Here is a 27,341-nt window from a genome sequence, read left to right as displayed (position 1 = left end):
ATATACATATTTCACATACACATTTGTTTTATTAATCGATATGGAGGATGTTTTAAATTTTGCTAACGTTTTAAACACTTATGTTAACAGTATATTCCCTCATTACGAGCCCATTATAAACGATGATGATTCCTCTTCCAATATATCTAATGATACTTCTCATGATATACCTATAGCTCATAAAGTTACATACACAGGTCTCACTGCATTAATTTTGATAATACTTGTACTGCTATGCTTAATAACAGTAAACATAAAATCTGTTTTCATGGTCAACAAGTCTCTTGACCAATCAATCAATTCAATATATTCCCCAAATAAAGATGGATTTTTACACATAATTGATAAAATAAACAATAATAGCACTGAATTACTGTCTAGCACAATATCTGATTCAAATATTTCTGGTTCTAACGTTAAATCAGTTAATTTGACACTGGAACACACGAATCATATTATCAACATAGATCAGATAAAAACTAGATCGGATATCGCAATGTGGATACAGTTTGGACTCATACCTAACCTATTTCAGGGTTTAAACACATTTAACAATTGGGTTACTAACACTCTTCTCTTAACGTTCACTGGGAATGGAAAAATATACAAATACAATGTCCCTTCTGATGTTGTATCAAAGTCAAGTGTTCTTTTACACTCAAAACCATCTAAGGATAACTCTGTTGCTACTGATTCTGGTCGAAACATTCATTACAGTTACAATTATGACCCGAATACATCTGCAAACTATCAGTTTGTACATGGAGAAACAATTGACGAAATCCTCTCTTCTTTGATGCAGGGGACTTCTTACTTAAACGGGGAACCGTACTTTCCTCTAAATGCCATAATTTCAAACGAGAAGATAAATCAAATTTCTGTTGACTTCATTACGAACAACAGAGTATCCAACGTCTTTAGCTCAGTAAACATTAATTTTAAAATCAGAGACAAAACTACGAAAGTAAACGGGCTTGACGTAGTTGACTCAGTAATTGATCCTCTGGTAATAGTTTCATCGTATCGGATAAACACAAGTCTGTTTCCACTAATTCTGGATGCAATTCTCATCGCACTCTTAATCGCAAACACAATCTACACAATTGTCATGTTCAAGCTTTATCCTAAATCATTTTTTATATTCGACTATTTTTTCGACTCAGTGTTCAAAATATCAGTATTTCTTTCGCTGGTTTTCTTCAACGCGATTGCGATTTTTGCAAACTACTCTCTCCCTAGAGTTGCAAATAATACCTGCGACAAGGCTTTCTGCATATCTGACGTCGTTCTGGGCTACTACGACGTTAAACTTGACCACGAAAAATTACTCAAACTAACCTTCAGCAGACTTAAATTCAGCATCAGGGTTACGATTATTGTTTTTGGATTGCTGTGCTTCTTCGTCATGCTTTCCGTCATTACATCCTTCATATCAACGTGGCTGGTTGTTAACAAGAATAATCAACTGTCTCTTACCTATAAGAGGTACTACTACCACCTCAAAATGCCACTAGTGTCACTGACGGTTGGCGTTGTACTTTCTATTATGCTTATTGCCTTATTCAGCTCATCGGTTGCTCACATGTTCAAATCTTCATCGCATTCCGTCGTTCACAACTTCTTTGCTCTTTTCAACCTCATTCTTGGCATTTCAAACGATGCGACGCTAAAGTACATTGACAACTATAGCGTAATATACTCTATCGTTTTCATCATGCTTCTGCTCATATCGTTCTACTTAGTTGTTATTCTTGTTACCTCTCTTCTACTCATGCTTGACGACAACGACAAGTCACTAAACTTTAGTAAAAGGGCTGTTTCCTGGAAATATGACAACTTTAGGCTTATCAAGTTCATTCAAAGGTTTTCAAACCTGTATAATAAATTAAAGCATTTCATCGGATCTATGATATTTCATTCAAAGCCTATTCATATACAGAACACAAGGTCAAAAATAAAATCAGATCCTATAAAGAACATGGTTGAGGACGACGAAAGTGACAGCTCCAGCATATTCGATAACAAAAAGTCAAAGTTCAGGTTTTATTTGGTTAATTTCTTCAGATTTATTACTTATTTTATACTCGCTGGCTGTATTATTGCCTTTTTATACTATGAATATAACTGCTCTAAGGTTTCTAAGGTCATTTCAGATACCATAGAGGAACAAATTCGTAGAACACGCAAAAGGTTCAATTTTGAAATGAAGCTCTATAACATGAAATACACTGAACTTCTTAAAGTCATCGACACTCCTCCAAGTAGTCACAATGCCGATGTCACTATCGAGTCTACAATTCCCGACTCAATGATATCAACATTCAATGATCTTTATTATTGGCTTAACATTGGTTCTGTTAGATCACTGTTTAGACGTATAGACACTTCTGGTCGTGATGATCTTCCCCAAAGTGACTCTCCTATTATCGCAATTAATTCGAGATACTTTCTACACCCTAATAAGATGCCTGTTCTTTTCAGCCTTTACTTCTACATTACTCCTCCAAAATACCTTGTTGCAAACATGAAAAAGACTATTTTTCACGACAGGTACTACCAATTAATGATGATTGATGAAGATGTACATGGTTTTGAAAACCTCTTCGACAACATGATCAACACAATACCAGATACTGTTAAAAAGGTTATGCTAGATATAATCGTTGTCGATTCAAAGTTCCATAACAAGATTTACAACGCTAACATCAAGTTTTACATGGAGAAGTCTGGAATGATGACTCACGAGGTCAAGGTCCAGAACGTGTTTTCCATATTTCTTCCTCCGAAGAATAAAAACATAATCTACTATGCAATTCTTGTCTGTACCTGTTTGTTTTTGCTGATTCTGCTTGGGCTACTGATTAAGGATATAGATAATTTCAGAAAGGGTTTCTTCATGTATTATCCACGATCTAATGCTGTACACATGATTATCATGTACTATCTCAACGACGTCAGAAGGTTATTGGATCTTATCATCATTGCTTTTGTCGTGAGCTTACTCACTCTTTACATTTCTATACTTGTTTATCGTACAATAATCATTAAACACATTGATGAATTTCAAGACATTTTTTACAGATATTATTATCAACTCATCACTAAAAAGATATTTTATATTCACTCATCAATCGGATTTTTACTTACAGGAATCATAGTCTTTGGCGTTATCTTAAAGAACCGTACAGTCCGACACTACCTATACGTAGGCATATCTGTACTATACCAAATGAAGTACCTCTACGCTAACATCATTTTCTACTTCCTTGTTATGGTTTTCACATATCTCTTCTTTTTCTATTTCATTTCTAAGGACTATTTCTCAGGTAATTTTTCTATGTTATAATTCCATTTTAGAGTTCATCAAGGGTAATAAGTTCTTCAAGAGGTGCCTAAGACTCATTTTATACGATCATCAGTTCTTCGGAGAGTTCAAGGATAAAAGTCTAACTGAACTATTGTTATATCCTCTCTGCCTGGCGTTCAAAATATGGCTCACAAACATAATATTCTATCACCTATGGTCCGTGTGGCCCAAGTCTGATTATTCTAAGCCTGGAACTCATTCTACTGAGTATGACTTGTTCGCTGGTCCCGATGAGCTTGAAGAAAAGTTCAAACACTCCGACCTAGAAATTACGAGCATTACACAAAATCAACTTGACCTCTTACCCAATGAAATTAAATCCAAAGCAGCTAGTGAATCGATGAATTTGTTTGAGAAATTTAAGGAATATAATAAATCGTTTGTCTCATCAGGTACTTTAATGTGTAATCATAATCTTTAGGAAAACACAAGCTAAAGTTCATAGTTGCATTACACGACGACCTTGGAGATGAAATGAACGATCTTCTCGATGTAACAAATAAGCTAGAGTTCAAGGTTCAAATAGTAGCAAAGCAGAACGACTTACTTCAAACTAAATGCTACAAACAATTGGAAGAACACATATCAATGCTAGAGGAGTCACTATCGCACAAGAGAGAAGAACTAAACACTGTGTTTTCATCATATAATAAGAAAACCATTTATTAATAACATACACAACATCGATCCACACATAATTTTAAAACATATAATAATTCATAGTTTAAAAATTTAATATTTAATAATTAAATAATATTAAAAATAATATCATATTAATTAGTCTAATATGAATTTTAATTTATTATCTAACTCATTATTATACATTTCTAATCATAATAATCAATTAAAGCATCATCATAACTCAAGATTTATAAACACACCTATAACAAATTTTTTTTCTATTAATTCAACATTAAAATTTGATTCAAATATAAGATTAAAAGAAATTGTTAAATATGATAATAAATTGGATAATATTTATAACGATTTTACATATAATGATAATATTTCACATTATGGAAAATCATTTACAAATGAACCTATAAACAAAATTCAAGACATTGATAATGATATTGACTCTATTTTTAATAATAAACCTTTAATCAATTCAATTCATAAAGTTCTATCTAATGAAGGATTCCATGAACTTAATGAATATCAAAAATCGTTATTTGAACAATTATCTAAAGGAATGGATGTAATAATTCATAGTTACACATCTTCTGGGAAAACATTTGCTGTGTTGCTATACATGGTTCTTAAATATTATTATCGAATTAATCCTCAAATATTAACATCAAATAAATTTAATGGATTATTTAAGAATTATAAAACATTAAATGAAATAAACTATTCGAATGAACATAATATTAAAAATAACAAATCTAAATCACGAGTATTGATATTGTGTCCAACTAAGGAGCTCGCTGTTCAATCAGCTAAACAGGTATTTATAAATTTAATAAATGATGCTCAGATTTCTAAATTTTCAAATAACGATGATAAAGTAATTCAACTTATTATCGATGATAAAACCGATATATCTCAAATGTAAATAAATATATGAAATTTTATATTTTTAGAAATCAGGATATCATATTCATAGTTGGATCGAGCAATGATTTTGAAAGATTATTATTGGTAATTTAAACTAAAATTATATTAAAAAACTTAGAAAACTGATAAAAAGAATACAAGATCGATTCTTCAATCAATTGATTATGTTTTTCTTGACGAAACTGATAGGCTAATTAAAGTGCCAAGTAATTAAGTAATCATCATAATTATAAATGTAGATCAATACTCAACTGAAAATAAAAAACAGAAGTTATACAATAATCCAGGATCCGCATATAACATATGCGAAGTAATGATATTATTATATATAATAACATTTTAGTCAATATTAAATCTTTCACCTAACAATGTTAAATTTGTGTGTGCGTCTGCTTCTCTAACAAGAAAACACTTAAGGAAAATAAACAGATTGTTTGAATTATATCGCAAAGGAAACGGAAACTGCACTTCATTAATAAGGTAAATAAAATTATTATTAATATAATGATAATATAGGAATAAAATTAAGGCGACTGTTACAGGAAGATACGTCACTATTCCTGACAGTGTTAAACATTACTACTCATATTCACATGATAATTCAATTGGTAATAGATTAATTGATATTTATTAAAATTTATAGATTCTAAACTAAACAAATTGGTTGAATTGTTGAAAAATAATACATCAAAAACAATAATATTCGTCAGTAACGGATCATTGATTAAAATTAAAAATGAAATAAAAAAGAATAATATTGAGGTATGATTTCATAAAAAATAAAATAAATTTAGTGTAAAATATTGCATCATGAACTAGGAATTAATGATGATATAAATGAAAACATTAATAAAACTAAAAGGAAATCAAATGAAGATGTTTATAATATAATTGAAAATTTTAATAATAAATTTAATGATGAAAATGGTAAATTTATTATTAATAACATTATTAATACAGATAATACGATATTAATCGAATCATCAGATTCAGCAAGGGGAATTCACATACCATCGGTATGTAAAAATTAATATTTATCAAATATTCATAGCTTGAAAGTGTTTTTATAATAGGAAGACCGAGGAATGTAAATGAATATATACACATATCAGGTACTGTGGATAGTGATATAGATGTGTAGGAAGAGTAGGAAGGTGTTCGAGTGTAGGAAAATGTATTACAATCGATTCAAAAGAAAATATAAGGTATTAAAGTCAATTAAAGAAATAATGTTTAATAGAATCTTGCAATCATGGCAAAAACAGATGAATATTAATATTCATCCAATTAATTGAGATAAAAAATTAGTGCATTTAATTAAAATAAAGATATAGAGATATCATTTAAATCATAACTTAATGAATTAAATGAAAATAATTATATGTGTGTTATTGTGCAATCATTTTATATTAAACATGGGGCGGTTTAAAAAATTTCTATAGATTATATATTTAATCCAAAATAAATTTATAAATTCTTTACTCAATTTAATATTTCTACTTCATTTATATTCTTTTTAAAAATCGTAATATTCAGGTAACTTATTAATGAATAAATAATACCTATTTAATTTATGAATATTAACATTATCATTATTCATTCATTCTATTTAATATACATTATTCTGATATTTTATTTTACATTTAATTTTATTTAAATTTTACGATAATAATAATTTAATTTCAATTATAATATATTTTACAGTATAAGAATTACTTCGAATATGTCTTCGGTACCACTTAGTCAGTTGACAAAGGAACAGAGAGAGGAATTAATGTGCGTTTACTCCTCTCTAGTCTTGCACGACGATGGATTAGATGTAACGCAAGAGAACATACTTAAACTCGTTAAGGCAGCAAAGGGGGACATACAGCCATTTACGCCAATGCTTTTTGCAAGAGCACTGAAAGGAAAGGATCTTGGCGCATTATTCTCAGCAGTAGGATCAGGCGGTGGAGCAGCTCCAGTCGCAGCAGCGGCAGCAGAAGCAGCTCCAGCAGCCCAGGAATCAAAGAAGGAAGAACCAAAGGAGGAAGAAGAGGAAGAAGATATGGGTTTCTCACTCTTCGATTAATCAGTTGAAACGTAATTTCCTCAATCAAAATACTTATTTTATAAATTTTATTATTAATAACCACAATATATTACATTATCAAAATTTATTACTTGTATTAATATAAAAATATATATTATACATTAATTTATAAAAAATAATATAATTGATATTTTTTAATATATATATGTTTCGAAATAGAGATTGGGACGATATTCCTGACGACTTTGTTCTTCCAAGTGGATCTGCAGATAGAGGTGCTAAATTATTCAAGAAACACTGCAGACAATGCCATTCAATGAGACCAGATAACAGACAAACGTCAGGTAATTTATTTATTAATCATTTTATATATTTTGAATAATTATTAATATAATCTATGGGAATTTACACATTATGGAATTAATGATAAAAATATACAATATATTTTTAGGATTTAGCTCAATAGGTCCAACGTTGTTTAACGTATATGGCCGCACTTCTGGAATACAGAACGTTGGAGGCCTTAATATGATGACAAACACAATGCAGTCGTCAGGAATCGTGTGGAACGAGGCAAATCTCATGAGGTTTGATAATTCACCACTTTAATCATTATAATCTTTAGATACATGAAGAATCCAACCATGTTTGTTGATGCTAAAATCGGAATGAACTTCTCTGGACTCCCTAAATTCCAAGACCGAGTTGACATTGTGCACTTCCTGCGCGACCTCAACTACGAAGGCAAGTACGGAAAGGAGATCCTGAAAGAGTGTCAAAGCCAACCATAGCCACTATTATCTAAAAAGGATAAACTACCATTGAGCAAGTAATTTTTAATGAACATGTGCATAAATAACACAATTATATTCTTTACATAATTGTACAACTGTAAGGCAACTTGACAACAGAGTTGTCATTGTTGTCCCTGAGTACAATTTCTATGTCGTCGTATTGGACCTCGTCCCAGTGTAGTGTGTGAACCCTGATGTGCTCCTCAAAACGCTCACGAGCAGTCTCGTCGAGGGTGTAGGTCGGACTTTCCTCACGCCTTTTGGAGAAAACATTAAAATAGGTCCTCGGCTTCCATTTATTCGAGTTGGGGTCGTCAGAGTAGTGACTCCTCTTCGACAAGTATTCGCTGAAAGTGGCGAAACGGTGTTTTATATATTCATTAAAAGATTCGTCAGAACCTAATAAATAAATTATTTAATATTAGAATAAAATTGTTTAATAAAATTATACGAATTACTAAAAAATGGTTTATTATTAATATATCAAATAATATAGGCAAATATAGGTATATATATATATATATATATATATATATAAAATAACTAAAGTTTAGATAAACAATACCTGATTTGAATTTATCAGACTCCTTTTTAGTAAGGCTTTTGATCTTTTGGAAAAAACGAACCTTGCCCTTCTTAACGGGTACGCCGTAAAGCATTTCATCGAGAATCGAATTTTCACCAATAGAGTCAACCTTGTGCTCATAAACACAGTGGTATGGGCCTGACTCTGAAATGACTTCTCTCGAATATTTATTGACAACTTCACACTTTAAATCGTTTGGGATGTCGTCGATAGAGGCGATGTTATTCGAGTCTGACTCTGCAGGCTGTTCAATGAACAAAGCGAAGCTTTCTGATAAACTAATCTCGAAGTTCGATAAATACTTGGAAAAATCAAATTTGTCCAAATTGAGAGGAACGTTAGTAAACATTGCAACGATCCTGTCGGTGGCCCTGCGATTGTATTTGATTAAGTAGTCGACGGTGTCGTAAATCTTATCCTTCAGCCTTAAATCGTAGAGAATACTAAATGACCTGACGAAGGGAGCAATATTATTAGTAAAAAAGGGCGAATCGTGTGATATTTGCTGATCATTATCGTTAGAAATACTGTTCCTAATTATATTGGATCCATCTGAGAAGGTGAACCGGTTGAATACAAAGAAAAAGGCCGCAAGCTTCTTGTAAATGTAACTCAAGGTTGTATCGTTATCTTTTTCGTCGTCTGAATCGTTGTAAACCGCGTGAACGCTTGAAGACCTCCTTCTTGAACTAGATAATGAGCGATCTGGTACCTCTTTATAACTATCGATAACAATCGAGTTATCAAAATCAGAAGATTTGTAAACACTACACGATTGAATTCTTTTAAGTTCTGAAGAGTTCAACTCAGATAATATTAATGACTCGTGAGATATATTTGCCATTATAAAGATAAAAATATTAAAATAAGTAAATGATGTAAGAAATTAAATGAAAGTAAATCAAAGTATTAATGGATCATTAATCATTATTTAAAAATATAAAATCATTATTAATAATATATAATAAAATAATTATTTTATTAAAAATAATTGTATAATGTTTATATATTGACACCATTAAAATATCAAATTAACTTTATTGTAATTTGTTATTAAATATTACATATAATTAAAAAATATTACATAAATTATAATTAATAATGGCCTATTGTTTTAATAATATTTAAATCATTAAAATAACATACATTATCATTTCAGGTCTCATAAAAATTATAAAATCTGTAAATATTAAATTAAATAAATATATTCATTTAAATATAATTATAAAATGTGTTTTAAATCACATTTAATATAAATTAGATTGAAATAATTGTAATTATTAAATATAATATAATGTATATGTGTAATTTATTAAATATAAGTAAATTGTTATTAAAATTTTAATACAATTTAATAAAACAATATATATTGATATTTAATATTTAATTTATACATATATGATGTTAGTTTGTTAAATAAAAAATGATCAATATATATATGATAAAATGTGTATAATAAATTTATAATTCAAATTCATTTTTATAATAAATGTATAAATTAAATTAATATTAATAAATTAATACAATTAATAATCTATTAATAATAATTATAAATTTATTATTACCAACTACATTGTTGTGTAATGATTACATATATATAATATATATTCTATAATGGATCCATTATTAACTGAAAACATCCATGGTACTATTTACAGAGTATCTGGACCATGTATGTTAATATATTTATTTATTTATTTGCGTTTTTCACTCATTATTATTTTTAGTGGTTATTGCCAGCGATATGCCTGGAACAAAGATGTTTGAATTGGTTCGAGTCGGCCATAATAATATTATTGGAGAGATTATACAAATAGAAGGAAATTCCGTTTATATTCAAGTTTACGAAGACACATGTATAACTAATAACTTAATTTTAGCTATTTCCAATTCACATTAATTTTAAAATAACAATTTTTAGCCGGATTGAGAGTTGGTGATCCTGTAAAGAATACAGGAAAGCCTTTATCGGTAGAGCTAGGTCCTGGACTGTTGGATTCTGTATTCGATGGCACACAGAGACCATTAATTAAAATTAGAGACACATTTCAAAAATATTATGTTCCCGTCGGTGTAAATCTCCCACCTCTTGATAGGAATAAATTGTGGAAATATCAGCCGTCATTAAACTTTAGCGTAGGTGACCTGATTACAGGCGGCGATATATTTGGAACGGTATACGAAACGGAAATATTTCCAAACCATCAGTAAGTAAGCATTCATAAGCATTACATGTAGTATAATGTTGCCTCCAAACTTAAACGGACGTATAACCTTCATGGCACCGGCCGGCGAATACACAGTCGAGGAGAAGTTGCTTGAAATTGACTACTTGGATAAAAAAATTACATGTAACATGATACAAATATGGCCCGTTAGGCAACCAAGACCAATATTAAAAAAAATACAAGGACGCGTAAGTATATAAAACATTAATAATATATAGGAGCCACTGTTAACAGGCCAACGCGTCTTAGACTCACTTTTTCCGTCGGTTAAAGGTGGCACCTGCGCAATTCCAGGAGCATTTGGATGTGGCAAAACATGTATATCTCATGTATGTACAACGCTCACATAAAATGGTTTAATTAGAATATCATTATAAATTAATTATATATATTATAATTTCAATAACACGTTTTAATTGAAATATATAACACATATATTTCAGGCTTTAGCCAAGTACAGTAACACTGATGTCACAGTGTATGTTGGATGCGGAGAACGTGGTAACGAAATTGCAGAAGTTCTGAAGGAGTTCCCACACCTGACGACCAAGTTTAACGGAAAAGATGTTCCAATCATGGGAAGAACCTGCCTCGTTGCAAACACTTCAAACATGCCTGTCGCAGCAAGAGAAGCGAGCATATACACAGGAATTACAATATCCGAGTACTTTAGAGACATGGGATTTAACGCATGTATGATGGCAGATTCAACAAGCAGATGGGCAGAGGCACTGAGGGAGATATCAGGACGTCTGGGAGAGATGCCAGCAGACTCTGGCTACCCAGCATATTTATCATCGAGACTGTCAGCATTCTACGAGAGAGCAGGTATAAATATATCTAGTCTATGAATTATATCTAACATTCTATTTTAAAGTATCTATGTATAAACGTCTAATAATCATACACTTTCATATTTCATTAATTACATTAAATTTAACCATTATACAACAATATAACAAACAACTTGATAGGTGTTGCGCAATGTCTAGGCTCATCGGATAGAACCGGTTCTGTAACAATAGTTGGAGCAATATCGCCACCAGGAGGAGACTTCTCGGACCCAGTAACAGCAGCGACGATGTCGATCGTGCACGTCTTTTGGGGACTCGATAAGAAGTTGGCACAGAGAAAGCACTTCCCATCAGTCAACTGGACAAGCTCATTTACAAAATACGATAAGCTGCTAGAAACATATTTTGAAGATAAAATGCCAAAGTTCGGATACCTGGTGGAAATGTTTAAGTCCTTGTTGCAGAAAGAGTCTGAGCTGTCGGAGATAGTGCAGCTGGTGGGAAAGGACTCGCTGTCTGAAGATCAGAAGCTGTGTCTGGAGATAGCGAAGATGATAAGAGAGGACTTTCTACAGCAAAATTCATTCACAGACTACGACTTCAAGTGCCCACTCTATAAGACCTTTGGGATGATGGAGACGCTGGTGACACTGTACAACGAAAGCCTAAAGGTTATAACGGGTGAGAATGGTTCATGCTATTCTATGTTATGATTTCATATTTAAAATGTTTACACATCGTAATATGTCAATAATATTAAATGCGATACTATTTATATAATCATAACAAATGGATTATAGAAACCAATAAGAAGGGGAACCCCGTTACATGGAGTACAATTTACAACCTCATGAGGGACACAATCAACAAGATCACGAGACTGAAGTTCACGGACCCAAGGTTGGAAGATGAAGAGTACGTGAAGATGTTCAAAGAGTTGAATGAGGAGGTCGTATCTGGCCTAAGATCGATGCTCGATGTGTAAAAGCCTGAGTGGAAACAACCATTTTAAGTGCATGTGATCATAATGTTATAGGAAGCCAAGTTAAATGAGTGTTGAGTAGGGCCATTTATATAAATTTAGCGTAGTCGAAAATCATAATATGAGGAGTATAAAAATAAGTATTTTAAAGGGGCTCTTTATATAAGTTCCTCTCAAGCATGGTGCTCACACGCCTCGAGTTAACTCGGTTTAAGTGAGCGTCTGCCTCCTTTAAGTTGTTAATGATCCGTTTCTTCAAAATGTTAGCGCTGCTCATAACACTGGGGTCGTCGGTTGTTTCGTCAGACGATTGCGGATTCCTCTCAAATTCCTTGCTTGAGGGATTAGATAAAGCTGACTCGTAGATATTTTCGCCAGGAATTAGCATCTCTTTGGAACCCCTTAAATTATACAAACCGTCAGGCATCTGAACGTCCTCTGAAACAGATTGATCGTCTTTAGAGGAGGAGAGGTATTCCATAAAGTGTGTACATGGAAAAATATTCTCAGCCTGGTCGTTAACGTCCTCAATTATTTTGTCCAAATACTAAAATATATATATGAAAAGTGCATTAAAGGGAAACATACGTTGTTGAGTGTGTTATAGTTGGACGGGCCACCGTTGGATTTATCATGAGAAAAAAATACAGATCCTTCGTCAAAATATCCAGAGTAAATATAATACAGAATAAAAAAACTATCAAAGGGGCCTTGTTGGTTTCCAAAATCGTCCTAAAATAAATTAAAATAGATAAACATACCAAGTAATACCACATATTTAGCAAATTGAGAGAGTTTTGGCATTTAATACAGCACTCTTCATCAGTAAAAACACAATCCATTTTAATATAAAAGATATTTATTAATATACAATAAAATACAAAAACTAAAATAATATTACAAATTAATTGTTATGAATTAACAAATATAATACACATTGAATAAAATATAATCTTTTAAACTAATTAATTGATGGGGAACATATTTACTCTAAATATATCGCAATACAATACTTAAATTGTATATTCAGTATCGCATTTGTTTATTATATCAATTCATATATATTAATTTTGTTATATTTTAATATTTATTAATTCTATGACTTCTAAGAATCCAACTCTTTCATCTATCGATGATATTCTTGAAAGGCTTTTATCATTAGATTTTTACAGGGATTTGGTTCAAGATTCTAATGATAATTTAAAGCAAATACAAAAAAGAATAAAATGGGACTCTCCTCTAGTTCCATTGCCGTATAAAATATCTTCAGTAGAAGAATACCATGCTTCTTTCTTTTCACTCTTTATGATAGAGTGCCTCGAGATTATATCGCAATCAAAGTACAACGATTTATCTATTCCGTCACCTTTAGAGCCGGTATGACTATATATAATATTATTATTTTCAGATATCTTGTAACATTTCTGGTGTGTTTGGTTATGTTACCTTTTCATTCAGCCATCCACTTCCGGATTTCTCACCAGGAGATCTTGTGTGTTTATTTTTACGCAAACATAATTTCGTTTCAAATAAAAGGGACATAAGTACAGTTCTGGGATATGGAATTGATAAATATTCTGGATCTAACGGAATGAGCTTATCGCATCCAGTGTACGAAGATTCTATAAACCACGCAATAGGATACTTAGTATCAATCCTTAAAAATAGAATAGTGTTGAAAATATTGCTATTGCCACCGAGTTTTGCAACGCCAGAGACCTTTGACGATAGAGACTTGGATAGGCTCATGTCAATACAAAATCAACTGAGGTATATATATTCGCCTAGACAATCACACGCAGTAAAGGGAGACTCGGAATGCTGGTACGTATCAAAGCTGATATCATTAACAACAATACTGCGAGAGTTTAAGGGACTGTGTATGTTGAGCAATATGCCGCTAAAGGATTCATTACTGACAGTAATGTCAGAGAGAAAGAATACATTGGACCCAGATACAACAAATGAGCTTATAGTAGATTTTGAAGTTCCACCACGATTGAAGAGAACAATTGAAGAAAACTATAACTCAGGACAGCTATCAGCAGTATCTAACAGTCTAATGACGGAAGGCATATCCCTAATACAAGGGCCCCCTGGAACTGGAAAGACGACGACCATAATGGGAATTGTCAGTTTGATTCTATATTCGTCAAACACAGTATCAAATAATAATGAAAAGGCAGTTAAAAAGTGTAAAAAGGATTCAAAAACGAATCGTAAAATTAAGAATTATTGGCTGTACTCACGAGATGACACTGAGGATGAAAAGATAACATTTGACGACCTGGTCTCGGGAGATAAATACGACTACTTTTCAAACTCGGATTATAACATTTACAGCTGTTTCAACACTCAGAAAATAAAGAACAACAATGTAGTACACCTGGGGAGTGAGAACCACAGCAACAGAAGAATACTCATCTGTGCACCCTCAAACGCAGCAATCGACGAGATCGTAAAGAGGTTGGTGAGTCCGGACGGAGGAATATTCGACCCGCAGGGAAACAGATATAATCCAACAGTGACCAGAGTTGGCCCGAATTTCCACGAGGACCTGAAGGAGTACAGTCTGGAGACGAAGCTTAAAAAGTGGCTGTCTAAGAACAACCTGTCGCACCTCAAGGGAGACAGAGGAAACACAGCGAAAAGGCCTACGATAATCATGGACATACTGCTCAACAGCGAGATCGTGTGCTCGACGCTGTCAGGATGCGGCTCGAGGGAGCTGTACGGCCTGATAAACTGCTTCGACACGCTGATCATAGACGAGGCGACGCAGGCAGTGGAGCTGTCGACGCTGATCCCATTCAACCTGGGATGCAAAAGAGCGATTCTGGTGGGAGACCCATGTCAGCTATCAGCGACGGTCTGTTCGAAGGTGGCGATACAGCTGAACTACGACCAGTCGCTCTTCAAGAGGCTGCAGCTGTGCGGGTACCCGGTGAACTTCCTGAAGCTCCAGTATAGAATGGACCCATTGATAACGAGGTTCCCTTCGATGTACTTTTATCAGAATCAGCTCATTAACGCCAAAAAGTCACTATCGAAGCCGGAGGAGGACTGGCGCCAGTTCCCTCTGTTCAGGCCGACAGTCTTCTTTGCCATAGACTCGCACGAGTCTAGGAATGACACGTCATATGTGAACGAAATGGAAGTGGATCTAGTGTGCCAGCTACTGGAAATGCTGATAGAAATAATGTCAACGATTCCGGGAATTACAGCGGAGGAAATCGCGAGAAAGATTGCAGTTATCAGTCCCTATGCTGCGCAGGCTGAAATACTAAAGTCGACGATTTCGCAGAGGATTAAAATAAATCCACAGACGAACGTGCCAGATTACTCTAAGATTACGCCGTCAAAGACGAATCAAATATACGTAAGCACAGTCGACGGATTCCAGGGCATGGAAAAGGACATAATCATATTCAGCGCAGTGAGAACTAACTACGTCGGTAACAAGAAGGCGCTGAACGCGCGAATAGAGGACCTTACGTCCCAGTCGATCCTAACAATAGACGCAGAGCCGTACGACGAGAACGAAGTGAAGAAGTTCAAAAGGCTAACCCAGGAATACCTGACCAAGATAGCGAAGAAGACGCCAGACCTGACCGCAAACGTCATCGACGCCTCCTTCATAGCCGACAGGAGAAGAATCAACGTAGCGATAACCAGGGCATGCAGTAACCTCCTAATAGTCGGTAAGTATAAAACTCACGTCCTTAGATCCTGAGTCCTATTTGTGATTTCACATTATCTCAAATTATCTTTACACACTTTACCTTTTAATATATTCACACCATCACTCTTTTTAGGAAATCCCAGATACCTTCTTGACCATAAGCACTGGTCAGCTTTGTATAACCACTATGCGAAGACGGGATCTATTTTCATATGCAAAACAGTAAACAACAAACTTGATCCCAACTACTTGAAAAACTGGTCTAAAGAGTATTTGAAAAAGGATCCGGTAAGATAATACTTACATCATCTATTAATGGGATATTGTATTTGCACTAAACATACGTATTTAGGATCGAGTAAACGAATTCTTGAGGAATAAGTACCTTGTTAAGTTCGTTACTGATTTAATGAGTTGACCAACAGCGTCCATAATCTCAATAGCACACACGTATAGGTATACCATATGATATATCATACAATCAGAGTTATTTGTGTTGATAAATATTTTTAATTTTTGCACAGTTAAAAATATTTACTACATTTAAGTTATTGTAAGTTTACTTGAATATTGTACAATATACCCTCAATTACTTGGTAAGCTCAGAGCCAAGAGCCATTTCCATTATAACAAACGACGGAGGAACGGGAGACCTGGAGCATTCAACTTTCAAGTTAGAAGTGAGTAGGTTAAACTTGGTGTTAGACTTGTGAAACCCTCGTCTACTGTAAAAGTCGACTGTGCACTCAGAGTTCTCGTCGACGAGAGCGTAAACGACCTTAATGCCATCAGACTTCAGCTTGTTGATAGTGTGGTCATAGAGTTTAAGAGCTACAAATGATTTAATGGATTTATATATATTTTTATATATATATGTATATAGAATTATTAGGTTTGTATTCAAATAATAAGTATATCTTAAATATATTAAATATAATAAATAAAATGGTTTATATTAAATATTAACTTACACAACCCTAGTCCTGTGTGATTTTTTAAAACAGATATTGCGATAATGACTACACATGGCTGTTCGTTCTTAGATTTTGACTTGGAAGATCGATTGAACGGGATTAACTTAGGGCTCGGCGGTTTAGGGTCAGGTTTAGTAACTTGACAAATGATAGCTCCAGCGGAATATATTGACACATATGCTAAATAATAATGATATGATTTAAAACTAACCTATTGAAGAATAATTGACATATTGGTTCATACAGTCGAATTGAGGGAACTTGTAATCGTTAGATAAGTAATTATCGAGTTCATAAGGAAGTGAGTTTCGAAGGATTACCCAAACTTGCCGAATTGTGTGGACAGTAACGTCGACGATCTTTACTAGTGAAGAATTAAAAGAGTATTTATCAGAAATACTAAGGTCATGAAAAGACTTAATAGTATCATCAATTTGATCATTATATTCACCCATTAATTGTTGATAGTTGTATTATAAATTTAAATTGAAAAGGATTAATATTAAATAAATAACATGATATTTATATAAATAATGTAGTGTATAGGTTGCAATTTAAAATTTTATTGATTCTTTCAATTAATTAATTTTTATTTTTGTAAAATGATATATAAAAATAATTTTTATTAATTATAATATATACACAATGGACAAATCTTATGAGTTTAAGCGTAAGTCCCTTTACTGGAATTCCGTACTTAAATCTGATTCCGATAATTTAAACACTTTTTATAACGATGATTCCACAATAGATAGATACTCTATGTTATCTTCTTTGTTGTTTAATAGATTGTTATCTTTGGAATCGCTTTTATCACCTTACACAGTTTTCAATGATGAACAATCATTTAAGTTTAATAAATTTGGTATTTTAACTTTACCTAATACCAATAATTTGCACACATTTGTCACGTCAAAGAGACTTTTGTTCAACAAAATAGGAATAGAATCTATAGTTCATGACACAATGATATTAGGAGAAATGATAAATCAAATGGATGAATCATTAGTCAATGACACAAACAAATCTAACAAATCAAATTCACTTAGGAAGCATAGAGAAGGGATCAACTCATGCTTAAAATACTTGTTCCAAATACTAAAGGATGACGTTCAGAACTACCAAAGGCTAAAGTTAAAGTTCGAATCGTCGGTTATTAACACAGTTAAGGTGATGACGGAGAACCTCAGTGAAGTTAGGAACATTGATTCATCGAAAAGCAACGACTCTATACCAAATACATACTTATCGCATTTTATTAAAACATGTAACAAATCTCAATCTGACTGTGATTTATCTGAAAAACAAATGTCACAATCAATTTCAGATAACTCAGAATACTCATCTCCAGATCCAAACATACTAGGGGTATCAACATCATCAAATCAAAAATACACATTACGATCGGACAATAATATTATAAATAAAGACTTTGTTGGTAATAATTCACGCTTATCACAAGGATCGCTCACATACGAAAGGGGAGCATACAACATATCGAGCAACTACATAGACCATTCTGAGCTTGATACACAACAGGTGTCAGACACACTTGAACAGGAGCACGCACGGACAGTGAATAGCATAAACGAACAAATAAAAGCAAACGAGCTTCAGGCTATAAACTCTGTGCAGGAGCGACTGACTGAAATTTCCTCAATGTTCGTGAAGCTAACGGGAACTGTAGAGCAGCAGAACGAACTGCACCAAATTATCAACACCAACGTCCAGGAATCGATAACGAACATAGAAAAAACGCAAGACTCATTAAAGAAAACCAGCAAGGAGAGCCTCCCATTCTATCACAGAATTCTTTGCACAGCGCTAGTCGGATTATCAGTTTTTCTCCTGTTCATAGACTACCTAAAGAGCTCTAAGGGATCGTATCTCTTTTAAAAGGATTAATGTTTAAACTTAATTATAATTTTTTATATGTTAATGTTAAAAAAATTATTTCTGTAATTAATTTATATAAATACAATATATCAATTGAAAATAATTTTGTAAACAAATACATTATCTTTTATGAAAAAACAACCTATTTGAGACAATTTTTATTAAAATATCTATATAAAAATAATTAAAAGAAACAAACGTTACAAAAATAAAACATTAAAAATTGTTTAATTTTATAAGTTAAACTTTATATACATATATGCAAATGTCTCTGTGTGAATATAAAATACGTGGTGATAGGATAATCAACACATTTTTAAATCACATTGTATATTTGTTCGTGTGAAAAACAATTTGAATTAGAATATGAAGGATTGCTTATTTTCCTACGTCTTTGAACTTGGACATGTCATACTTGTCCTTGTGCTTCTCAAGGTGTGACCTCAACTCGTCCCTTTGTTGCTACAAATATAAATTAAAACACATATTAATTAACGCAATGATATAAAATGATTATTCTGTGTGTAAACAATCATAAATAGTGTATATAATGGTTCTTACGTCGAGTTGTGGGTGTGCTTTGTCGTAAACGTCGTCGAAGAGTCCTGGGACCACGTCGACGGCGCTGAGGTTCTCGTATTCCTTTATCTTCTTGAGCATATAGGAGGTGGCTTCCTTCTTCAAAGCGTCTTCCTCGGCCTTTGACCACATGCCCTTTGATTCAAGATAGAGTCCGACGCGCTCTAGAATAAAAAGTCAAATTGATTAAAAGATAAAATATTACATACTTATCGGATTAACTCCATCTTTCGCCCAAGCCTCAAATTCTCCTTTTCCTCTGTATTGTGATGACTCGTCAGAAGTGCTGTGGTGCCCAATTCTAAAGTTGAGGTTATCATGTGTGTGGGATTTACCTGTAGGTCATGTACTCAATCACGACTGGTGTCGAGTGTTTAACGCAGTATTCCCTGGCGTGTTTACTTGCAATGTACGATGCAAACAAATCGTTGCCATCGACTCTAAATAAACGTCATGTCAGTTTAAGGTTACCTAAGAGACGGAACTCCAAGCGCTAGACCTCTGATTGCAATTCCATCTCCAATGTACTGGTCCCTAACGGGGGTAGAGATGGAGTACGAGTTGTTTCTGCAGGCGAAGATCGTCTGACTCTGACGAACTGCTGCGAAGTTAACCGCAGCATGGAAATCGCCCTCTGAGGCTGCGCCTTCTCCGAAGAACACTATTGATACTGCGTCCTCTCCTGCCATTTTCAGCGCGTAGCCTGTACCGGATGCTTGAGGAATCTGAGAGGAGAGAGGAGTTGTGATTGTGTGCAGGTTAACGCTCCTCTTAGAGTACGAAATTGGCATCTGTCTCCCCTTGCCCTCATCCCTGTGAGTGCTAAAGAATAATTTAATCGAGAAAAACTTACGAGAAGAGTTGTGCCAGGAAATCATCCTCTGAGCAACCCTTGGCAAAGCAAACTCCCATCTCCCTATAATATAGTTAAAATAATGCCCGTACCTGTACTGGCAGAAGAGGTGATCCTGATGCTTAAGAGCGAGTCCTGCGGCCAACTGAAGAGCCTCCTCTCCCTGGTTTTGGATGTAAAAAGATATCCTCCCTATTGAAATGTCAGATATATTGAGAAAAAGTGTGTATATGTAATCGATATGATATACGCAATTACCTTGTCTCTGTATGTTGTAGAAGAGGTTATCCCAAACACTAAGTCGCACCATGGTCTTAAGTAGCTCTTTAACCTTATCGTCTGATTCAAAGGGGTTGGTGTGTCCTTCGTGAAGAGTGCCATCCGTCTTCATAACCTGGAAAATAGGAATAACAGGAGAATCAGTGGCCATGTAGAGGTCCTTTGTGAACTCAGTGTAGCGCAGTCCCAAAACATAAGGCTTAACTTCGGAAGGGTCGTTGAAAAATTTTGGATTTTCAGGTCTCTTGTGAGAGGTTGCAAAAGAGGTAACGGAAACGTTTTGGAATCTCCAATTAGCACGGCTTACTGAAGCGAGGCTAACCCTCCGAACAAGTGTATTATTAATGGTACACAGTTTAGAAATCATCGTAAAAATTTATTTGGATGAATTGATATTAATATATTAAAAACGACAAAACAATATTGTATAATGTATTTAGAAATATTAACACACCCTAAAAGGCAACAAAATATTTAATTAAATGATAGTATATGATTTGTGTATTAGTCTCTTATATGCTAGACCCCATGATTGTACTACTTGTTCATAAAGATATGAATATTCAGGATTTATTCATTTTATTGTATTTGTATTAAGTATATCAACATGACTATTAGTTTATTATTGTTATAACTCACTTTCTTAATCAATTTTTATATACAAACACTACCATTACAACGTAGCAATTCATCTTTTAAACAATTATTTTGCAAATATTGTTTAAATGTGTACTAATATTCTTGTTTTATTGATTAAAATAATCATATATGATTAGATTTACCTCGAGACTACTAACAAACAAAAATCATTTTTCGTCTTTAATACAAGACGTGTTCAACAAGACCACCTCTTGGTCCAACGTCGACGCTTTAATCATAAATAACTTTTCCGAAACTGGAAAGCACGCGCCTGGTGCTATACTTAAAGTGGCAAACAAAGGTCTTAAGTCTCAAATATTTGACGTAGCATTCTGGAATCAGATCAACGACCTGGCAGTCGAGTCAAAAGAGTCGTTCACGCCGTCTGACTGGGTAAAGTTGATCCACATATACAAGAGAATTAAAATTCGAAACGCAAATCTGTACAATATAGCCCTTGAGCAGCTGGACTATGACTTCAACGCACTGTCCCTCAAGGAGCTCTCCATACTGGCACTCTCGTTCTCGTACTTCTCAATCTGCCCAATCGCACTCATGAACTCGATCGTAAAAACAATCTCCTGCAGGCACGAAGTCGGAAAGTTGAAGGAGCTGGAGTCGGCTATCAACAACAGGCTGAACAACACGCACGCTGAGTCGAAGTCTACGAACACACACATTAGACAAAACACGAGCGACACAGTCTCATACATACACCTGGTGGGAGCGTACGCAAAGTGCGGATTCGACAGCAAACCGCTGTTCGAGATGGTGACAAGTGACATAGTGAAGAACATTAAGTCGGGAGTGACCATTCAGCCAAACCTGATAATGAAGTTCCTAAATTCGTACTCGAGGTAAGAGAAAGTAGAAAATAGCAAATATTCAGGTTCGGATACAGGCACAAGGAGCTGTTAGATCTGCTTAGCGATCAAATGGTAACGAGCAGGCTGTCGAACGAGGACCTACAAACAGTGAAAAGCATATTCGCACAGCTCAACTACGATAACGAAAAGATGAATACAATCTTTTCATACAGATTGGGAAATGCAAATTGACCACGGGGCTTTGTAAGTACGTGGACAGTAAAGCACAAGTCACACGAGTAAATGATAAGTCATTAGAGTGAAGTGGTAGTTAAATCAGAAATCATTGATCGTATCAATGTGGATCGTAAAAGCAGAATGTTAGTGCAACCGATTGATGAATTTCATGAGTTTCTCAGTGACATCGCCTAATTTGATAATTGTTACGATTTATGTGCGTTGACGTTTAATTATAAAGATTACTACTATTAGAATAAATTAAAATTAGATAATGGAAGTGAATAGTAGTAGGTATCTACTAAATGGTTAATCAGAAGTGATTTAAGGTGTATTTGAGTTAGGAATACCTAGGTATGAGGCGTTTTGGTTCAAAGAGTTGAAAATATTCGACTCGATAACACAAAAGCCACTGTCTGAGTCGTATCTATTGGGTCCTATGATTCCCTTAAGGCCATCGATTTGGCTGAAAAAGTTATTAGATGATGAATGCATTATTTGATCAAACGAGTAATATTTAATTAAAAATACACTGGTGATAGGTTAAGTTCCCTCAAATTGAATGAAATGTAGAATGAGGTGTCCGAAGGGTGAGGAGCTGGAGAAGATGAGCCGTACCAATCGACCTTATAATGAAGTGAATGAGGAAAGTCGTGTCGTGAGTGGTCTGAAAATATATTAAACATGTGTCACAAACTTATTGTTTTCGGCAAATTAGATTCATGTTGTAGTTTGGTGAGAGGAGTGACAAAAGCATAGGAGTTAAAGAAGGATTTGTCATGAGTCCTAGAAATTTCGCGAAGCGCCTGAGTTATTATGACAACAAATAATAAAAACCTTGTATTTACGGAATCTTGCGATGTGTTTCCTCGTGACAAATCCGGCAGAGACGAGATTGAACTGTTTCTTAATGGTCTTGGACATTGAATCAGAAGTTTCAGGGTTTCCAATGAGATCTTGGCGTCGAAGTACGTTGCTAAATAGACGATGAACAATATGTAAGTGTTACCTGGAAGATATTTGTTTCTGCTCTTCAGTTTTAACGACCTTCTCGACCTTCCTTTTTTTCTTCTTGGTCATAACATGTGTAAATATATACGGGTTACTCTCAAATATATGAGTAATATTGTTATTGTATAATCTAGAATGATTAATCAATTCTTTTAAAATCAAACTCATTTTTGAATTAAAAATAGAATATTAATAATAACATATTAGTAGGGCACATTATATATTAAAATAATATTATTTAAAATTAGTTTTAATTTATTATTCTTTAAATATGATAAATTAATGTAAATAAATGTAAATTATGTATTTGTATGATAATGTGTTGTCTTGGTGTGCTCTAAATTTATATTCATCATTTTATTATTTTATTTATAATTAATTCAAAAATCACTTTTAATATAATTTTTTTAATCAAAATGGTTGTAATTTAACTATTTTAATTTTGTTTATTTATACGCACCGATTTCTATTTTTTATTAAACATATTGTTAATACTCTGGTCAATCGATATAATAATTAAAATATTAAAAATATTGTTAAATACATATAAAGGTTCTTAAAATGTTTTAAATTGTTTTAACATCCTTTAATGATAAAACTAATGGATAATAAATATAATGTACATGTTGGATTAGGACATCCTTCAAATTATACACATCTTGTTAGGAATGCAGTTTCAGGTAAAGATAAATTTTCAAGACAACCTAGTAAAGTGGCCTTTAATCTTAGTGATGATTTTGGGACGTTAAATCACAAAAATTCAAAGTTTAATATTACTGTTGGCAGATTTAACCCTAAAATTAAAAAATTTACCCCTCGGCCACAGACATCGATTTTAAAACAATCTAAATCAGATGTAACGAGCTCATCTTCATCGATTCAATACCCACAGGAATCTAACCTTGAAAACTTAACCTCCCTATCTAGCTATGACTTCTCGAAATTCGGAACAAATTCAACTAGCAAGTTGTCCCCCGCAGGGTCATTTGGGAGGAAATCTGTCACTTTTTCAAGCGTTCTAGTGTCGTCATCAGATACGTTAGGTGTCCAAACGATGTCGTCCTTTGGGTCACAGAATAATTCGAATCTAAGTAAGCAGAGCTCACACCATATAGACTCAGAGCAAGAAACTCTTAGAAAGACGTACAGCGCAGGACGCAGAGATCTTCTAGGCGTCTTCAGAAGCGTAGTCAAGAACGTTATAAACGTTAACAGACTCGCTAATCTTAGAAGCGACTACGCGTCGGGGTTTCTGGGAGCTGAGAGTCTGGAGAACGTCGGATTCGGAGACTACGTGAACAACCAAGAGTCAATAAACATTCAAAGTTCCATAGCAGACGAGCCCCTAATGAATAAAGCGTCCACGGACTCGATTTCACAAATAGTCATGCTCAACAGAAAAAGTAAAAGTAGTTTGAATTCCAATTTCGGAGTAAAGCTTTCTAAAATAGTACGTTTACAAATAAACGGCAAATCACAATTCATTAGAAACAAAAGTATCAATTCGTCCAAGGCCTCTTAGACGACTTAGGAGATCCTCTAAAACTACTCAAGGTACCTTTATTTCATAGCAGAAGTTAAAATAATCTACAGAACGACGAACCCCTCTCTAACATATTGGATGAACAAGTAAACACATCAAGACTAATCCATCCGTTCTACATCAACTACTACCCGAAGAAACAGGAGATCGTAGAGGAAGAGTTTGATTCACAGAAACTTTGTAAATCATCAGCAAATGAGTTAGTTGTAAATATCATAATGATTGTGTAGGAAGAGGAATTTCAGAATGGAAGACTATCCATCTCTCTTATCGGTTAGAAATTAATATTTAATTTGATGTTTCAGATTTTCACAAATCCTAAGAATGGAATAACATCACCACTGTGATCAATGAATCATATTATTCAAAATGTGTTAATAGAATAACATTCAAGCTGTAATATATACATTATAATAATTTTTTAAAACTATGAGCATTTAATTAAAGTATAGTTGGCATCGATTATATATAATTAAACTATATATTATATTATTATCTCATTAATGTGTTTATGGAATCTTTATTGGGATAACTTTCTTAATAACATCATTTATTTTGTATATTAGCAATTATATATGGAAGAATCAAATTCACATGATAACTCGAAAGTATATGTATATCCTTTGACTACTAATATAACGGAGGATCATGTTAAAGAGATATTTGGCCACTTTGGCAAGGTGGTAAACGTAGAGTTTCACTCATATGAAAAGGTACGCTTACAATTATGCTGTTAGTCAACAATGTAGATAAACAGTCGTGTATAAATTATAATTTAAAACATTATCTTATTAAGGAAAATTCAAAAAGATACGGCATTGTTGATTTCGAGACCAACGATGATGCAAGGAACTCAGTCGCTCATATGAACGAAGTTTGTTCCACAAGTTTAAAATTATTTAGGGAGAAATTGATGGTCTGAAGATCAAAGTGGGTTTCAAAAGCCCCTAAATTACGATAAGGTGAAACCTTTGGTTTCAACAGAACCTCAAGTTTAACTGCTTTAATGTGCTACATAAATTGCGTATGTTCATGACTATTTATGATGAAGGGGCGCTTTAACGTTTCTAGATTTCAGAAAAACGATTGATCGAATTTAGAGACTTTGAGTGCTGGTGGTCGACGTTTTGTTCATGGACTCGATGTAGTCGATCGTGAGTGCGTCGGCAACCACGTTTGAAATCACCCTCACCCTGTCCATTAGCCAGTCTGCGACTAAAATGACCATTATGAAGTCGGGGTTAATCATGGATGAGTTTAAGAAGAAAATGATCCCGAACATGTAGCCCTGAATGAACTCAGTCGCGGGGACGGACATGAGCATTGAAGTGAATATAATCTTTATTACCACTGCCCAGTCGAAGTCGATGCTGTACAGCTTGAGTGAAAAGATAGCGTTGATGGCGAATCCCGATACGACTCCAGCGCCATTTATTAGTGTACAGTAGTTCAAGTAGCTGTCAACGGCCTCACTGCTGAACCTCCTGCTCTTGAGGTACTGCTTCGTCCTTTCAACCATCCTGACGGTTGAGCCCTCGACGAATGCGGAAGGAAAAAGCGCGGAGAGCCTGAATATCACATCGTAGCCGAACTTCCTGGTCCTGACGAAGTGAAAGCAGGGCAGGATTACGAAAATTTGCAGCAGTGCGATGAAGACGACGGAGGTAAGAAGCAACATGTACCTGATGATGAGGAAGCCGTACAGCTTCTCCCTCCTGATGATGTCGAACTGGACAATGCCGCCGAAGTAAAGGGCGATAGGACTGTAGCAAAGCAGAATCCAGTATATTGCAAGCATGCTTCTGTGAATAAGCTGAATGAGGTTGCGAAGAATCTCGCCGTCCTTGCCCAAAAAATACGTCGAAAAAGCGATTATTGCGCCGAAGATGATGAACCCGGGTGCGTTGTAGCCGTCTCCCAGACCCTTGCTCAGCTTAACCGTGCCGAACTCGTTGTAGTGGTCCAGCCTAGTCGTGAGCACGTTTCCGGGCAAGTCGTGAACGAACAGACCCCTGAAGAATCTAATAAAGTTGTCGAACGGTCTGTAGTTTAAATCGACATATTTTGAAAAGAAAAGGGTATCGGCGGTGGGATTTCTCCTCATTATTATCAAGTAACCCGCGCAAAGTGTTAAGACGAGTGTAATTCCTGAGATTATAAAGTAGTGAAGCAGAATTTTAACCTTTACTGTCGATCGTTTTGATTCGAAAAGCATTGCGGTCTTATTAGCAGACGCAAAGATGACAAACAAAACGACAAAAGAGCGTACATGTCTAAAGAAAAAATGTGCCGGAATTAGGAGAATGTGTGCTCCTAAGTCCTCATTAAGGTTAAGTGGCACAAAAGAGGACTGAACTATAGCCAATAAACAAACTAGAGCAGTTGTAATTGCAAGCCAGAACTCCTTAAAATACAATTTCAAATTAAATTTTAGTGATAAGTTATTATCGATTTCATTGGCATCTACATACTCTTCCACGTCTTCCATGTTTATAATTC

General features: G+C 34.2%; 16 protein-coding genes across 16 annotated transcripts; 10 read left to right on the top strand and 6 right to left on the bottom strand.

Moving 5' to 3' along the window:
* Positions 1–40: 40 nt before the first annotated feature.
* TOT_040000927 (conserved hypothetical protein) lies at positions 41–3,346 on the top strand (the record flags this gene model as incomplete). Its single annotated transcript, XM_009693841.1, has 1 exon — positions 41–3,346. The coding sequence occupies one exon, from the start codon at positions 41–43 to the stop codon at positions 3,344–3,346; it is 3,306 nt and encodes a 1,101-aa protein (XP_009692136.1).
* An 808-nt stretch (positions 3,347–4,154) lies between these two features.
* Positions 4,155–6,065, top strand: TOT_040000926 (uncharacterized protein; the record flags this gene model as incomplete). Its single annotated transcript, XM_009693840.1, has 9 exons — positions 4,155–4,918; positions 4,951–5,008; positions 5,043–5,130; positions 5,164–5,234; positions 5,268–5,404; positions 5,441–5,532; positions 5,568–5,686; positions 5,719–5,940; positions 5,976–6,065. 9 exons carry the CDS (start codon positions 4,155–4,157, stop codon positions 6,063–6,065), a joined length of 1,641 nt encoding a protein of 546 aa, XP_009692135.1.
* A 582-nt stretch (positions 6,066–6,647) lies between these two features.
* Positions 6,648–6,998, top strand: TOT_040000213 (60S ribosomal protein P1; the record flags this gene model as incomplete). Its single annotated transcript, XM_009693839.1, has 1 exon — positions 6,648–6,998. One exon carries the CDS (start codon positions 6,648–6,650, stop codon positions 6,996–6,998), a length of 351 nt encoding a protein of 116 aa, XP_009692134.1.
* Positions 6,999–7,275: 277 nt separating this feature from the next.
* Positions 7,276–7,750, top strand: TOT_040000212 (cytochrome C; the record flags this gene model as incomplete). The annotated part of the gene is made up of 3 exons (XM_009693838.1): positions 7,276–7,303; positions 7,411–7,546; positions 7,585–7,750. 3 exons carry the CDS (start codon positions 7,276–7,278, stop codon positions 7,748–7,750), a joined length of 330 nt encoding a protein of 109 aa, XP_009692133.1.
* Positions 7,751–7,832: 82 nt separating this feature from the next.
* On the bottom strand, positions 7,833–9,183 carry TOT_040000211 (conserved hypothetical protein; the record flags this gene model as incomplete). The annotated part of the gene is made up of 2 exons (XM_009693837.1): positions 7,833–8,152; positions 8,319–9,183. The coding sequence occupies 2 exons, from the start codon at positions 9,181–9,183 to the stop codon at positions 7,833–7,835; spliced, it is 1,185 nt and encodes a 394-aa protein (XP_009692132.1).
* Positions 9,184–9,953: 770 nt separating this feature from the next.
* TOT_040000210 (vacuolar H+-ATPase, a subunit) lies at positions 9,954–12,346 on the top strand (the record flags this gene model as incomplete). Its single annotated transcript, XM_009693836.1, has 8 exons — positions 9,954–10,011; positions 10,067–10,167; positions 10,290–10,546; positions 10,578–10,755; positions 10,786–10,896; positions 11,011–11,395; positions 11,542–12,042; positions 12,162–12,346. 8 exons carry the CDS (start codon positions 9,954–9,956, stop codon positions 12,344–12,346), a joined length of 1,776 nt encoding a protein of 591 aa, XP_009692131.1.
* Positions 12,347–12,488: 142 nt separating this feature from the next.
* TOT_040000209 (uncharacterized protein) lies at positions 12,489–13,185 on the bottom strand (the record flags this gene model as incomplete). Its single annotated transcript, XM_009693835.1, has 3 exons — positions 12,489–12,890; positions 12,932–13,075; positions 13,105–13,185. The coding sequence occupies 3 exons, from the start codon at positions 13,183–13,185 to the stop codon at positions 12,489–12,491; spliced, it is 627 nt and encodes a 208-aa protein (XP_009692130.1).
* Positions 13,186–13,441: 256 nt separating this feature from the next.
* TOT_040000208 (tRNA-splicing endonuclease) lies at positions 13,442–16,443 on the top strand (the record flags this gene model as incomplete). Its single annotated transcript, XM_009693834.1, has 6 exons — positions 13,442–13,720; positions 13,752–14,478; positions 14,725–15,798; positions 15,949–16,044; positions 16,159–16,313; positions 16,378–16,443. 6 exons carry the CDS (start codon positions 13,442–13,444, stop codon positions 16,441–16,443), a joined length of 2,397 nt encoding a protein of 798 aa, XP_009692129.1.
* A 171-nt stretch (positions 16,444–16,614) lies between these two features.
* On the bottom strand, positions 16,615–17,454 carry TOT_040000207 (uncharacterized protein; the record flags this gene model as incomplete). The annotated part of the gene is made up of 3 exons (XM_009693833.1): positions 16,615–16,856; positions 16,997–17,179; positions 17,211–17,454. The coding sequence occupies 3 exons, from the start codon at positions 17,452–17,454 to the stop codon at positions 16,615–16,617; spliced, it is 669 nt and encodes a 222-aa protein (XP_009692128.1).
* Positions 17,455–17,644: 190 nt separating this feature from the next.
* TOT_040000206 (uncharacterized protein) lies at positions 17,645–19,126 on the top strand (the record flags this gene model as incomplete). The annotated part of the gene is made up of 2 exons (XM_009693832.1): positions 17,645–18,882; positions 19,087–19,126. 2 exons carry the CDS (start codon positions 17,645–17,647, stop codon positions 19,124–19,126), a joined length of 1,278 nt encoding a protein of 425 aa, XP_009692127.1.
* Positions 19,127–19,273: 147 nt separating this feature from the next.
* On the bottom strand, positions 19,274–20,973 carry TOT_040000205 (branched-chain alpha-keto acid dehydrogenase E1; the record flags this gene model as incomplete). Its single annotated transcript, XM_009693831.1, has 8 exons — positions 19,274–19,357; positions 19,457–19,638; positions 19,684–19,775; positions 19,810–19,914; positions 19,946–20,296; positions 20,328–20,390; positions 20,420–20,519; positions 20,586–20,973. The coding sequence occupies 8 exons, from the start codon at positions 20,971–20,973 to the stop codon at positions 19,274–19,276; spliced, it is 1,365 nt and encodes a 454-aa protein (XP_009692126.1).
* Positions 20,974–21,374: 401 nt separating this feature from the next.
* Positions 21,375–22,303, top strand: TOT_040000204 (conserved hypothetical protein; the record flags this gene model as incomplete). Its single annotated transcript, XM_009693830.1, has 2 exons — positions 21,375–22,102; positions 22,135–22,303. The coding sequence occupies 2 exons, from the start codon at positions 21,375–21,377 to the stop codon at positions 22,301–22,303; spliced, it is 897 nt and encodes a 298-aa protein (XP_009692125.1).
* A 309-nt stretch (positions 22,304–22,612) lies between these two features.
* Positions 22,613–23,467, bottom strand: TOT_040000203 (conserved hypothetical protein; the record flags this gene model as incomplete). The annotated part of the gene is made up of 5 exons (XM_009693829.1): positions 22,613–22,754; positions 22,820–22,955; positions 22,986–23,094; positions 23,126–23,264; positions 23,298–23,467. 5 exons carry the CDS (start codon positions 23,465–23,467, stop codon positions 22,613–22,615), a joined length of 696 nt encoding a protein of 231 aa, XP_009692124.1.
* Positions 23,468–23,888: 421 nt separating this feature from the next.
* Positions 23,889–25,127, top strand: TOT_040000202 (conserved hypothetical protein; the record flags this gene model as incomplete). Its single annotated transcript, XM_009693828.1, has 4 exons — positions 23,889–24,749; positions 24,788–24,853; positions 24,893–25,041; positions 25,073–25,127. 4 exons carry the CDS (start codon positions 23,889–23,891, stop codon positions 25,125–25,127), a joined length of 1,131 nt encoding a protein of 376 aa, XP_009692123.1.
* Positions 25,128–25,417: 290 nt separating this feature from the next.
* Positions 25,418–25,793, top strand: TOT_040000201 (uncharacterized protein; the record flags this gene model as incomplete). The annotated part of the gene is made up of 3 exons (XM_009693827.1): positions 25,418–25,555; positions 25,639–25,716; positions 25,746–25,793. 3 exons carry the CDS (start codon positions 25,418–25,420, stop codon positions 25,791–25,793), a joined length of 264 nt encoding a protein of 87 aa, XP_009692122.1.
* Positions 25,794–25,938: 145 nt separating this feature from the next.
* On the bottom strand, positions 25,939–27,330 carry TOT_040000897 (sodium transporter; the record flags this gene model as incomplete). Its single annotated transcript, XM_009693826.1, has 1 exon — positions 25,939–27,330. One exon carries the CDS (start codon positions 27,328–27,330, stop codon positions 25,939–25,941), a length of 1,392 nt encoding a protein of 463 aa, XP_009692121.1.
* Between the last annotated feature and the right edge of the window lie 11 nt (positions 27,331–27,341).

The sequence above is a fragment of the Theileria orientalis genome, chromosome 4 (assembly GCF_000740895.1).
Source record: "Theileria orientalis strain Shintoku DNA, chromosome 4, complete genome".
Classification (NCBI taxonomy): domain Eukaryota; phylum Apicomplexa; class Aconoidasida; order Piroplasmida; family Theileriidae; genus Theileria; species Theileria orientalis.
This window is presented reverse-complemented; position numbering and strand designations above follow the sequence as displayed.